General features: G+C 32.2%; 1 protein-coding gene across 1 annotated transcript; it reads left to right on the top strand.

Annotated features, from left to right (window-relative positions):
- The first annotated feature begins 279 nt into the window (after positions 1 to 279).
- On the top strand, positions 280 to 4,267 carry LOC129904087 (WAT1-related protein At4g08300-like). Its single transcript, XM_055979617.1, has 7 exons — positions 280 to 661; positions 1,044 to 1,106; positions 2,288 to 2,404; positions 2,950 to 3,187; positions 3,275 to 3,433; positions 3,544 to 3,695; positions 3,862 to 4,267. The coding sequence occupies exons 1-7, from the start codon at positions 465 to 467 to the stop codon at positions 4,043 to 4,045; spliced, it is 1,110 nt and encodes a 369-aa protein (XP_055835592.1). The 5' UTR covers positions 280 to 464; the 3' UTR covers positions 4,046 to 4,267.
- The last annotated feature ends 9,822 nt before the right edge of the window (positions 4,268 to 14,089 follow it).

The raw sequence follows: 14,089 nt of genomic DNA, 5'->3' as shown, positions 1-14,089 counted from the left end.
AAACCCTAGCAGTATTTGGTGGTCAATGGTTCAAACTCCACCTTCACAAAATACAAGGACAAAAGGGGAAAATAAAAGTAGTATTTTTTTTCTTTTTCCAAGAAAAGAATTTACGTAAAGAAAAAGAAAACCCTCTTTCATCTCTCTCTAATTATTAATTTGACAGCAAAGATTCTTGTTGCTTGAAGAATGGATACTACATTGCATGTACATAACATAATTTGTTTTAAATGGATAAGGGGAATCTACTAGGGTGAAACATGAGTTAGTGCAACAATGAATAAGCTAGACTATTTTTTGGTTTTCCATTTCTAATTTAAAACTCTTATAATAATAATAATTATTATTATTATTAGTATTATTGGTTAAGCTTTTTCCCTTTTGCTTCGTGTATATAAAGGGGCACACTTCCTATACTTGCATACCCCATCCTAAAACCCCTTGTTTGAGTGTAGAAAGAAGAGATGGCTGGTGAATTGAGCTCCTTCCTCAACAAGGTGAAGCCTTATTTGGCTATGGTATCCTTGCAGTTTGGGTATGCAGGGATGTATATTGTGACCATGATGTGCTTCAAAAGGGGAATGAGTCATTGGATTCTTGTTGTTTATAGACATGCATTTGCCACCATTGCTGTTGCACCCTTTGCCATCGTTCTTGAAAGGTCTCCCTATCTATCTATCTATGTATCTATTTATCTTTTTTTCCATTTGTCCGTTACATCCATAGTATGTACGTAGAATTATATATATATATAGATAGATAGATAGTTGCAATCAAGAAAAGGTCTGTGTTTCTTGTACTTGCTTGAATCACGGCCATATTTCTCATTTACATTCGGTGTTAGAACTATGTGATCATTTCATTTAAAGTTTTAAGCTATGTACTCAGGGCATTTGCATGTTCTCATACCATATTGAATGTTTCTGATGAAAATTTTTAACATGTCAAATTAAAGAGAGTGCATTTTAATCTCTAACGTCCCAAATTTGAGAACTTGTCGTAAATTTTGACACAAAACTTCTTACTTTGTTTTTTGTCTGCAGGAAAATAAGGCCAAAGATGACACTCAGAGTCTTTATTAAGATATTGGCTCTTGGTTTTCTAGAGTATGTGCTTATTCTAAATATTTTTTAGTGATTTACTTTCATGAAATTTAATTGTGTATTCAGTCATGCAAATGCATGAGATTCTGATGTCTCTTTTTCTTCATTTACTTCCTCCGTCCCATTTTAATTGTCATGTTGCATTTTCTGAAAGTCAGTTTGACTAATTTTTAAAGTTAAATTATATTACTTTAACTCAATATTATAAAGTAAAAAATTATATATTCAAAAACTATACGAAGAGTACTATAAGTTACAATTTTTTTAAATCAATATGATAAAAAATATATCTTAAAATGTTAGTAAAAGTTCATATAATTTGATTTGAAAAAAAAAATCATGACAACTAAAATGGGACGGAGTGAGTAATAGTTTTTTATCCTTTCTCTTTTAGCCTTCATTTAATGATCATGCAGAAACTTGAGTGTAGAAACATAGTATAAAATATTAAAATTGTCCAACTTTTCTTGCAAGATTGTTTATTCTGAAAACCTTAAAACGTTTTACCAATATTAAAGAACGTTTGTTAAAGGATAATACTATAAATTCTACAACTTTTATAGCTTTACATCACCCTAAACCGTAGCTTATATCCCTATCCTACCCTACCCCCCCCCCCTCTATAATATACATATAGTTGTTTCCCTTGTTTTCTAGTTAAATCTTTACGCCAATAGAAAAGATGCACTGAAATTTATTATCACACTGAACGGAATAAATTAAAAGTCGGTTGTTTTTATGGTACGCTTTTTTTTTTGTTAAATTTAGCACGTAAAACATATTTTGGTGATAGAGTAATCACTAATCATATTATTCTTTAAGGTTAAACAAGACAAATAACTTCATTAAAGAACGTCGAATAATTCCTAATCATTCTGAATTAGCTAAGAATCAAATTAATTCATTAGGCCTATATGTTTAATTTATCTGGAAAGTTTAAGTACTAGAGACAAAAATAACAACAATATAGGCTAGTACAGTGTTATATATTCTATTTGAGGAATCGAGACATTGATCAAGAATATATGTATATGGCATCTATACTATTATTAAAGCATAAATAAAATGATTCCAGAGAGATATTGTTTCACGGAATAATTTTTGAACTTTTTTTTTAATTATGTTGATTACATATAGTACTAATTATACTTGTAAATAAAAATTTAAAATAAATGGAATTTCAGGCCAGTGATTGATCAGAACTTGTACTATTTGGGACTTAAGAACACAACTGCAACCTATGCATCTGCCTTTGTGAATCTTCTCCCAGCAGTAACCTTTATTCTGGCTGTAATTTTCAGGTATTCTTTATTTCTTTATCCTAATTAATGTAAATATGTATCAATAATATTAAATTAATCTCTTAATTATTGAGAATCTCCATTAGAATCAAGAATACCATAAAAAAAGAAGAAATAAAATAATATGGTAGTTCATTGTACAAGTAATAAGTTATAAAAAGCACGACCTCACATAATCAAAGTTGTTGCTTCCCACTTGGAAAGCAATGATCTCAAAAAAGTTAGTGGTTGCTTATGTAGTTATGTTGTATGATTATTGGCACATTATACCTATTACTATTTGAGATTGTGCTACTATAGAACAAAATAATGTCAAAAAGGAAAAGAACTATAGCATTAGTACTATAGAAAATAAAATACAAACAAAACCACTGATTAAAAATCAGGAATTTATCAGCTAAACAATAAAATATTTCGATGATCATTTATAGCAATTAATTATTGAAATATTCGCAATTTAGCGACGAAATTCATAGTTAATTCAAATTTTTGTTAGTGAATAGGGAAGTCATGAAATTTATTAATTTTTTTTTTCTTATGAGTAGAATTGAGAAAGTAAACCTGAAGAAGAAATCAAGTATGGCAAAGGTGATAGGAACAACAATAACAGTGGCTGGAGCAATGGTGATGACTCTTTACAAAGGGCCAATGTTCAACCTGGTCCCACACGGTCACGGTGGTGCCCACCACGAAGCCACAGCCGCGAACCCTGTGAACTGGGTCTCCGGAACCATTCAGCTCATCTCTTGCATTGTTGGATGGTCCGGTTTCTTTATTGTTCAAGTAAGTCTATTATTCAGAATATTTAAGTAAATTAATTAAAAAGAATTTATTTTACTCATTTAAATATATTTTTTTATGTATATATAGTCGATGACACTGAAGGAGTACCCAGCAGAGCTATCTCTAGCAGCATGGGTATGTGTAATGGGAGTAGTAGAAGGTGGAATTGTTGCACTTATAATGGAACGTGATTGGAATGCTTGGGTTATTGGCTTTGACTCTAGGCTCCTTGCTGCTGCTTATTCTGTATGTTTTTCTTTATTTACTATTAATTAATTAATATAACAAGTGTGATTTAATTAATTTGTGGTACAATTTAAGATTCTAATATTATATAATTTGTGTGTTTGGTTTAGGGTATTGTATGCTCAGGAATTGCATATTATGTGCAAAGTGTGGTTAATAAAGTAAAAGGGCCAGTATTTGTGACAGCCTTTAGCCCATTGAGTATGGTCATCACTTCAGTTCTTGCTGCTATTATCTTGGCTGAGTCAGTCCACCTTGGAAGGTATAATAATCTTTCTTTCTCATTATTAATTAATGACTATATATAAAGTTAGATATCATTTAGTATCTTTTTATCAACATGCTTAAAGGCTCTTGTCACTAGTGATTTTGACATAATTTGTCATTCATTTTGATTAATCTAATAATTCTTTTGACAACAATTTCAGTTTAATTGGAGCAATTATCATAGTCATGGGACTATACGCAGTGGTGTGGGGCAAGAGTAAGGAGGGAAAAAGCAATGAAATCACTAGCAAAGACCAAGAATTACCAGTTGTGGACATCAAAGAAAGATCAACTATTGTTGATGATAACATTGAGAAGAAGGCACCAATATTCCAAGGGCATTAACACCCAAAACAACGAAGCTGTATCTTTAAATTTGTAATTTTAATTTTTGACTTGTTGCAATGTTAAAATTTCTAAGTGTCGGTTGCTGTAAAACAATGCACTAATGTTGTCAATTGTTGCCTGATGGAAAAATTTGTGTAATCTACTTTTTTGTGTAAAATCTAAGGAGTGGTCTCTCCATTTGGGAATGAAAAATGAAAATGTTCTATTTTACCCCACAAACACTTTAGATTCAACGTTCTGATTTCTCAAGCATGTTGTCGTGCTTCAATGCTAGAGCAAGCACGTCATCAATATCCAAAATTTTAAACGTGCACCAAAGATAGATAGATCTCTCCATCCATCATAATATGTAACATAATTGTTTGAAGAATACATTCACAACTATAAAACATGCACATATAACTCACATAACATAATCATGAACTATAAGTTATAGGTATGGTTACATGCCCAAAAACTTTAGTCTGAAGACGTAACAGTCATAAATTAAACATGAGTAGACAAAGGATGTCGAATCCCTTTGTATAAAGCTAGACATATATTATGAGCGTCTAAAAAAATACTTAAGGATATAAAGACACGGGACAGACATTTACTCAACAAAAAAGATAAATGTCTAACAACCATTGATTGATAACAGAAATGGGACTCATCAAAATATATGATTCTTGAAAAAAAGAAGGTGTTTAGTTTGTGTTGTCAACTCTATGAACTCCTAAATTTGAAAACATAACAATAATGGTGCCCAAAGGATTGAATACAACTTCCTTGTACTGGTGTTGACTCATTTAGTAAGGTTGGGGCGACACTTCAAAAACACAAGTATTCATAATAAAATTAAATACTATCCTACATCAGGATGTGTAGTTTCTAGATAAATTTCACCACCTTTTTGAAAAGTGAATATCCTCTCGATTTTTAAATTTCACCCAAAACATATAACTTGTAAAATGTGGCCACAATTAGGTCCTTTACACACAAACTTGGCATATACTCTTCGGTAATGACCTCGAACACGTTTGGTAATGACCCATGCATCATCACAGTATAATTTCCCTGTATGTTTCTTTTGGGTTCCCATCACTTTGTTATGATCATCGTATGATATCTGTAATCTACGAAAAATGAATGTATGTGCAAGATCATGATAATAAAGGGAGTTGAAATGCCACAGGAATATGTGGATCTCTTTAAATAAGCAGATTGTTTTCACTACAATGCACTTAGGCCACTAAATTATTAAGGTTTAGTGTATATAACGCATGATACAGAGTGATGCAACAACAAATAATCAATTCAAGTCATATATAGTATATCCGCTAGGTACCAATCTAGATTACACATATAGTCATTCTTCTCAATATCGGAATCACCATACACCCAACTGATAACATACTTCATATAAGAAATCATCTCTCAAGCATAGTCTAAGAGAATAAGTTATAATCCACCTCGAAAGCTAAACAAACGTGACATGAACCTTCACACAGTCACCTTTCCCTTTTGAATCACCTCGAAAATCTCTCTACCTATCAAAATCATACTCTACATGAATATACGAGTCAATCAACACCTTTTTGATATATGAAATTTTAGTTCGAAAATCAAGTTAAAAAATCAACTTCGAGCCCCCGAGGTCAAAACTAGAATCATACTTCAGAAGAAATTTATTCATAACACAAGGATCTTAAATATGAAATTTTATTGAAAAATGTGCAAGTTCAAATTGACCCCCAAATTATCAAAATACTATTTCACAACTATAGGTATAAAAATCTCAATTTCAACACTCAAATATGGATTAAATCACGAAATGAATGATAATACCAAATATAGACTGAGATTCTTACCCCCACGATGAACTCTCGTAATCTCTTAAAAATCTTCTGAAATTGAGGTCTTAAACTCTCAAAATCAAAATAAGAAGTTTAACTCTGAATTAAAAATTTTAATATATCCATGTATCATTCATTCATCCCGAATGCGATGGACTCTCGTGAACGCAACTGATAAACCTGACCAGAACCATCACGAGCATAATGCCCCTCCCCGCAAATGTGATGAACGCCCTGACCCCGAATCCGATTGGAAATTCTTCTTCGCAAACATGAAGAAGGATGTTTGCCACCATATATCATAAACATTTCCAAATTTGGATTCGAACATCGAAATTCACTCGAAATCTTCTGAAGATTAATCAATAGTGTAAATCGATCATAAAACACATTTCAAGCATATTGGAATTATTAATCTAATGATTCGAGGTCATTTCGATCAAAGGTTGACCATGATCAATCCTGAACTTTTCAAAAGCTAAAATTAACTCAATGATCCAAACTCCTGAACGCCTTGGGGTCCATGCAAATCTTCCAATTAAGTCAAAAACCATTCTTTCATCCTAGTAGAATCATCAAGACTCAAATCCAGCTTCATCAATCCAAAATATTGACTTTGGACAAATTTTCAAGTTCCAAATTTTTCAAATTAAATATCGTCTCTAAAGCGCGTTCGATCACATTGGGTATTGTGTCAGTCATCCCCGTAAGTTATAAATAGCTAAAAAAAATATATGAGGAGGTTCAAACAGGTAAAAAGAAACAAAAATCACAAATGATCATAAGGATTGTTACAAAAGTAATTTGGCGAAATATACTCAATTTTTTTACAATAATGATAATGAAATCCCCGAGAACAGAAAAGTTGTTACGCGAGCTTGAATGTTTTAAACTCACGTTGTTTGCCATAGTGTTTGTGTATGGAAGTAACATGGATCAAATTCTGAAAGAATAAAGGGCGACTGCATTTTGCTCATATCCTTAGGAAAGACAATGCACTGGCATATGTTTTAGCTAACTTGACTTTTAATCTTTCAAGCACGATCCAATTCTATTCCTTTAGGAATTACCAACACAAGAAAGAAGATAACTCAATATGAACAAACAAGCGATGCCACAAATAAGCTAAGACATACTACATGCAAATACGGAGATCCAGATTGAGGCTACAAGTTGACTACAACTAAGGGGCAGAGGTACAACATAACATTATTACAGGTCATTCAAATATCAGTTAAGTAAACACATGCGACAGTTCAATAATTACAAGGAATAACAATACAATTGATAAATATTGATAGCTTTTCTAATAAATTTCTATCTAAATGTGTGATACTAGTCTCTTCGGAGGTTCATTCTATTAGAAGATGCACATTAGGAGAATATCCAAATTTACAAAGTGCGAAGTTTATTTCTAGAATTAATTACAGATAAACGATACAGGAAACATCAACAAATGATGTCCAAGAGCCAAATAGAATGAATTTATTTGAAAACTAATTCTAAAGTGCATGGTTAGTTCAAAAAAATAAAAAATAAAAATATGTCTATAGTATGAATATAGTAAGATCGAGAGGAAATAGATATACAAGTTTTGAGATGAGATATGAAGGTACAAATTGGTGTTTAAGTTTGCCGATTCGAGCTTTGAACTCCATGAAAGAACTTCTCTAGCTATGTCATTAAAGGGAGGTCGAAGCTTGAACTGAAGTCGTTGATTAGAGATCCCGATGGTGCCCACTCCGACAGAGGAGATGAGGACTGAGCTTTCTAGAAATGGCATTCTACTTTTTCTTTTTCAGCTTTTGATTTGTTATTTTCTACATTGGGCCATGTCAAAATTGTTGACGTAAATTGTAAGGACCCGTCCGTTTGTGAGTAGAAATTTTGTGATGTAGTCAGAAAAAATTAAAAACTCTAGGTGCAAGTTCCATTTTGATCCTACTTAAATCCGCAATTGATGTGGATTGGTCTACAGAGTCCATTGTAGCGCATGATATACCATCACAATGGATTCACTACAGCAAGGGCACGCAAGGCAAAATTTGAAATTAAATTGTCTTTTTTAGTTTTACCCCTAATGTAAAGAGGGTTGTCTTCTAAAAAAGGCTCTAAGTCAAATGTTAAAAAAAGAGCTCAAGAAAGGTGGAGAGAAAAAACTCGCCAAGAAACAACTCCGATCCTTTTTCTAGACTTTCCGTCAGAAATCTAGTTCGTGGGCAAAATCAGAGTTGCATGGGTGCTAGGGTAGCAGCTTGGCGTCGAGGTAGGATATGATTTACTGTAAGATTCAAAAGTCGAAAAGTTGGATCAAAAAGGAAAACTCAAGAAAAGTTGACTATCCTCAAGACTACGACCCACTCTACGATTCGTAATCCTTCCTAGAACTCGTGGGAACGAGTCATAAAGTCGACCTCTGAGTCTGAAATGAGGAAGTCCCAGAAGTGACCCAACAACTCAGCAGGATGAGTCGTAATGTGAAGTCATAACAAAACTTCAGGGACCAATATTTTGCAGGTTTTCAAGACTTGCAGGACGAATGGATCCACGACCTGTAGAGACTTTGAGGAGTCGTAATCACGACTTGTAGGAAAAGATCAGAGACCCTGAAATCAAGATCTTCTCATACCTACAGGATGATTTGTAATGACGAGTTGTAGGACTCATTACGAGTCGTAGAACCTAACTTGTAGGTCCAAATTTAATTTTTAATGAAGGGTAATGTTGTCTTTTCTCAAGTTTGATTCAATGAACCTAGACACTACTATGGCCAAGTTCAAGCCTATAAACACCCATCCCTTCAAATTCTCCTCCTATTCTAAATCATTCTTCAAAATTTTCCTAAGGCAAGACTAAGCCAATCCTCTCAAGGTTCTCCTACAATTTCATGCTAGGGTTTCAAGTTCATTGAAGTTCCTCTTTAATTCTAAGTTGATTTCATCAAGGTATGTGGGGATTGATCTATGGATTTCTTTTACCCATAAATTCCCAAGGTTTCCTCAAGATCTCTTGAATTTCAATTACTTTCATACCCTAATTTTGATGAATTGCATTGGACTGTTTCAACTACGATTTAGTTGCTATCAATGATCGTTATGAGCATGATTCTACATTAATTGTATGGTTTTAAATTGAATTATGAATGTCCATGAATTAAGCTATTTCAATCATGATTATGAAGTTCAAAGATGAGTTACATGAATTTTGATTATGATGTTCTATGATTTTCAAAGAAAAGCTTTTATGAATGAAGTTGAGATTCATGATTTAATGAGGAAAGCTATAATGATGGTCAGTGATGATCCAAGAAAGTTATTATGGTGTGATAAGGACCAATCACACAAATGATAATTTAAGATGGTGATAGGGATAATTCTCACCGAAATTTATGGATTCCTATGAATCACTAAAGTTAATGAGCTTCTCTAATGATTATTTTCATGATGAAGTTAATGATGATGTTCCTATGTTTTTAATGAATTCCGTTGGGATATTAACTAAGCACCCAGAGGACTTGTAGGTGGGGTTCGGTCCGGTAATATAGTTAGTTACCCAAGGAAATCCTAGTAACAACCTAAAATTCCAAACTACGTTGTCCCCGTAGGTTGCCTTTATGGTTTAGCTAGTGGATCCACATATAGTTCACAAAGTTAAAGTTGTTCTCACTGAGTCTACCTTGGCAAGTAGCTTCTCTCTTCTCGATGTGGAAGTTACATCAGATTTCATGTTATAGCTTACATGGTCTTAAGATGTCGGTTAAAGGTATTATCCCACACAAGTTGTACGCAAAGATATGAGATTTACTATGAAGTTTTATGATGCATTGACCATAAGTTTCATATGCTTTCAAATGCTTTAAGCTTTATACATGTTCATTATGATTGGTTATGCATCTTATGCCATATTGCTCATGTCCTATTACTTGTTCATGCATAACTCCCATTCTTAGTACCTTCTATGTACTAACACATATTTTGCCTACATTGTCTCATAATGTAGGGGCCGATGACAACGTTCGTCCTACTCATGGCTACAGTTGACTTAGCACTCTCAAGTTGTCATTGGTGAGTCCTCATTTATTGAGGACGGGACCTTCTTTTATGTTGATTACTTTGACTTTCTATTATGATTCGGGTGAACTAGGAGCTTGTCCTATGCCTCCATCAAGTATAGACTTAGAGGCATGTTTAGACGATTAAAGGGGTATAGTCCATTTCGGACATTGAGTTGAGTTTACTTTCTCCTTTGACTTCTTGTTGTTTTGATTCTTCCGCTTATCTTATCATGTTCCTTTACCTTATCTATGCAATGTATGCTAAGATGGCTTGATTGGGATCCTTCGAGTTTCCAATCGTCTTGTTACGTCTAGGCCCTAGGCTTGATCGTGACATTTACTTATAATATAAACTTGATTAGTGAAGCATTGTACATTATAGAATTGATGAAAACAACATGATTAGCCTTCGGACATGGTGGTCGGATGGTTGATGATTAGAATAACGCAGTACGAACACTGTGGGTGTATAGAGTCATGCATATGATGTTAAATATGAAGAAACCTCTAATTATTTAATGTAAACTAAGTGATTAAGATAGCGTGATAGCGTGATAATTGTTCATAAATAATCGGAAAAAAATTATAGCAAGGGTGAAAGGGACCGTGTGAACGGATAGAGTTGATATTGTGCGTATATGGTATGTTCGTAATGTGTTAATTTTATTACTTGTTATTTATTACGAGTGCAAAGAGTTGTCTAGTAGCCACGATCTGTTGATTTGGGGTGGACCCTTGGAGAGCTACATAGATAGTGAATCATAATGTGCTAGGTGAACAAGAGGAATGGACTAATAATGAGTGTTAGAATATAATATCGATAAGTGGTTTGAAAATTGGTTGAGAAGGTAATGGATCCTGAAAATGATAATGATAAATTTGATCAAAGTATTACCTTTAATTGATCAATGGGTTTGAATGTGATAACACAGACGTAATAACTATGATAACTACAGATGTTACACGGAATTAGACTTTAATTAATTCCTTGTATGTATTGTGAGTATATAAAGTATGTCGATTAGTCTTTCGACACAGTTAGTCACTACTAAAAAAATGACGAAAAAACGACGGAAAGAAAAGCGACGGACTGCGTCGATGGTAAAAAGCGACGGACAAAGGGACATCGTCCGTCGATTATATTTTTATTTTTTTATTTTTTATTTTTTGTTTTAAAAAGTGAGGGATGGTGACTCTAAGTCTGTCGCTTTTTTTGGCGGATTTTTGCGTCAAAAATATTTTTCATTAATAATTAATTATTTAATATAAACGGCGACGTCGTCCGTCGCTTTCAATAAAAAAAATTATTTTTAATTTAAAATAAGCGGAGTCCTTCGCTTATTTTTAATTTCAATTTATAATATTTTTTTTATAAAATTTTATTTTATTATTTATAATTTTTAAATTTTTTTTTAAAATAGCGAAGGACGGCGTCGCTTATTCCGTCGCTTTTCTGGTCAATTTTTTTTAAATGGAGCGACGGACTTTGCGACGCTGTCCGTCGCCCCGTACTAAATATCAACCACAGGTTCTCTCATTTTTTTATTTTTTATACTCTCTTAACTCTCTCTCTCTCTCTCTCTCTCTTCGATCCCCTCCCCTAAACCCCGACCCCAACGCTCATTCCACCTCCGCCGCCGGTGTCCCTCCCTCTCTCTCAGGTACTCCGTCCGACCCTCTCTCTCTTCTCTTTTTCTCTCCTTGTTAAACTTAGTTAGGGTTTTGTTTTTTGTAAATTGAGAAAATTTTGAATTGTTAGTTAGTTTATTTCATTTATGTTGTTGAATATATGTTGTTAACATAGTTAATTTGTAACATTGATTGTGAATTAGTGAATAAAAAGCTATAGCTTTGATTTAAGGGTTTTACTTTGAATTGGGTATTTTGAATTAGTTTGTGATTTGATTTTTTTTGAATTGGAGTTGAAGTGTTTTTGAAGTCATAAAGTTACTAACATTGTTAGTTTGTATATTTAATTGTGAATTAGTGAATGAAGATTTTTGGGTTTTAGTTGAATTGGGTTTTTTTGAATTAGATTGTAAATTTGGGTATTTTTTTAGTTTGAATTGAAGTATTGTTGAAGTTAAACATTAGATTTAAGAAGTAATTATAGAAGTTAATTAGAAGTTAGAAATTTAGAACTTATTTAGAGCTTCTAATTACAACTTAGAACTTAATCATAACTTGTATTTGTTATGTCGGAAAAAACAGTTTAAAATTAATTTCAACTTTGTAAAGAAAAAATCAATTTTAGAATAGAGGTGTCGCCACTTAATTTTTTAAAGAAATTAAGAAAACTTAATTTAAAAGACCCTAACAGATTTAAGTCTTAAAAATTTAGAGAAAAGGGTACGAGGTTCTTATTTCCACTTCGAGAAGATGTTAAGCATTCAACGTGGCCGCTAACGCGCGGTTATCCAACGATTTGAAAAAAAATTTGACTAACTTCTGAAAATATTAATTTAAAAGAAAACGAAGATTTTAAAATTATTTGTTTTTCGAAAAAATGATCCAACTTAAAAATTGAATATAACATGCATGTATTTTAAAAAAAAAAAAGTTTACCAAATGCCTAAGTAAAGGTAGAAAATCATCTAAAGAGTAAATTAACATGAATTGATTTATTTTTAGGATAATCTAATTAAGTTAAAATAAATTAAAATTAATATCTAAACAAGCATAAATAATACAACAATAACAACCTAGTGAAATCCCACAACGTGGGGTCTGGCTAAACAAGCATAAATAACATAAGTAAATAAATTATTACAACCCAAATTAATATAAATAAATAATAAATAACACATGAAAATATTGTCCGACACTTAGTTTCTGTACGCCTGTATTAAGTTGTTGGGTCATCTGTGTTTTGGGTCTTAAACACAATTCCACTGTATATATCGCAGCTGTATACACATTGTACATCGTAATATATATACTTTATACAGTGTACACAATTTTATTTCTGTATATCAAACTATATACACACACTATACCACATGTTTGTTCCCTGTATCTGTTGTATATTATTGTATATATACTGTATATCAGTGTATAAAACACTGTTTTTCACTTGTATTCCGTGTATACAGCCCAATATCAATATATAAATCATGAATATTACCTTCTTTTCTATTTATAAACTTTCCAGTAATTCAAAACAGATGATGAGAGACTCAAAACTCAATGATATGCAACGATGGGGTCCAAAGATGGACTCAAATTTATATCACATGCACCAAAATAAAATTACAGAGCATTTAATTATTTTAAGCTAAACAAAGGAACATATCACGATATTTTAAGTTATCAAATTGATGAGCATCCTAAAAGTGACTAACAACATGCATATATGTGGACAAAGGAAAGAAAAGAAGAAATATATTCAAGTAACTAAAAAACACGGATTTAATGTATACGTTATACTAGCTCAAATTTTAAAGAAAGAATTAAATCAATTAGGCCATGAAAATTCTAATTGAATAATAACTTTAAGCATATTTTTTGTTATCTAAATCATGTTAAAAGAAGAAATTAAAAACATAAAAATCTATATTGTCAGAGAAAACTATTTGGAAAAATGATGAACAAAACTAAGATCTTTCATGAAATAATCCTAACACATGATAGCTAATTAATTCTAATACATGCTAACTATAAAAAATTTCTATCATTAATCTAATTATTCTTAATACATGCTAACTAGAAAAAAATAAGACTACGAATCAACTAAATATAAAACATCAAAATAATTAAATAAAATAAAGCTGAGAAAGATTTTACCTCTTTTTGGGCAACAAGATGAAGATGATGAGCGGAAGACAATTTCACCACCACCCAAGAGCTTGATGGAACTCTAATCTATAAAAAATAAAATAAAAGATTAAAAATTTAGACTCGAACCTTCGTGAGTTCGACGTTATAAGAACACTGTTTGTAGCCTAAATTTTGACTTCAATCTCCTATTTTCCTTGAAGAAAAATATAGATTGAAAGCTAGAAATTTTCACATTTTTTAGGCTGGGGACAAGAATCCAAAAATCTCAGTCAAGTTAAGAAAATTTCTAACTTTGGGGTGGCTAAAGAACCTCCCACTTTTTTCCTCTTCTTAATAAGAATATGAGCCTTTATATAGGCTCCAAAAACTTCAATT

The sequence above is a fragment of the Solanum dulcamara genome, chromosome 9 (genome assembly GCF_947179165.1).
Source record: "Solanum dulcamara chromosome 9, daSolDulc1.2, whole genome shotgun sequence".
NCBI lineage: Eukaryota > Viridiplantae > Streptophyta > Magnoliopsida > Solanales > Solanaceae > Solanum > Solanum dulcamara.
The sequence above is the reverse complement of the archived record's forward strand: the minus strand, read 5'-3'. Positions and strand labels throughout refer to the sequence as shown.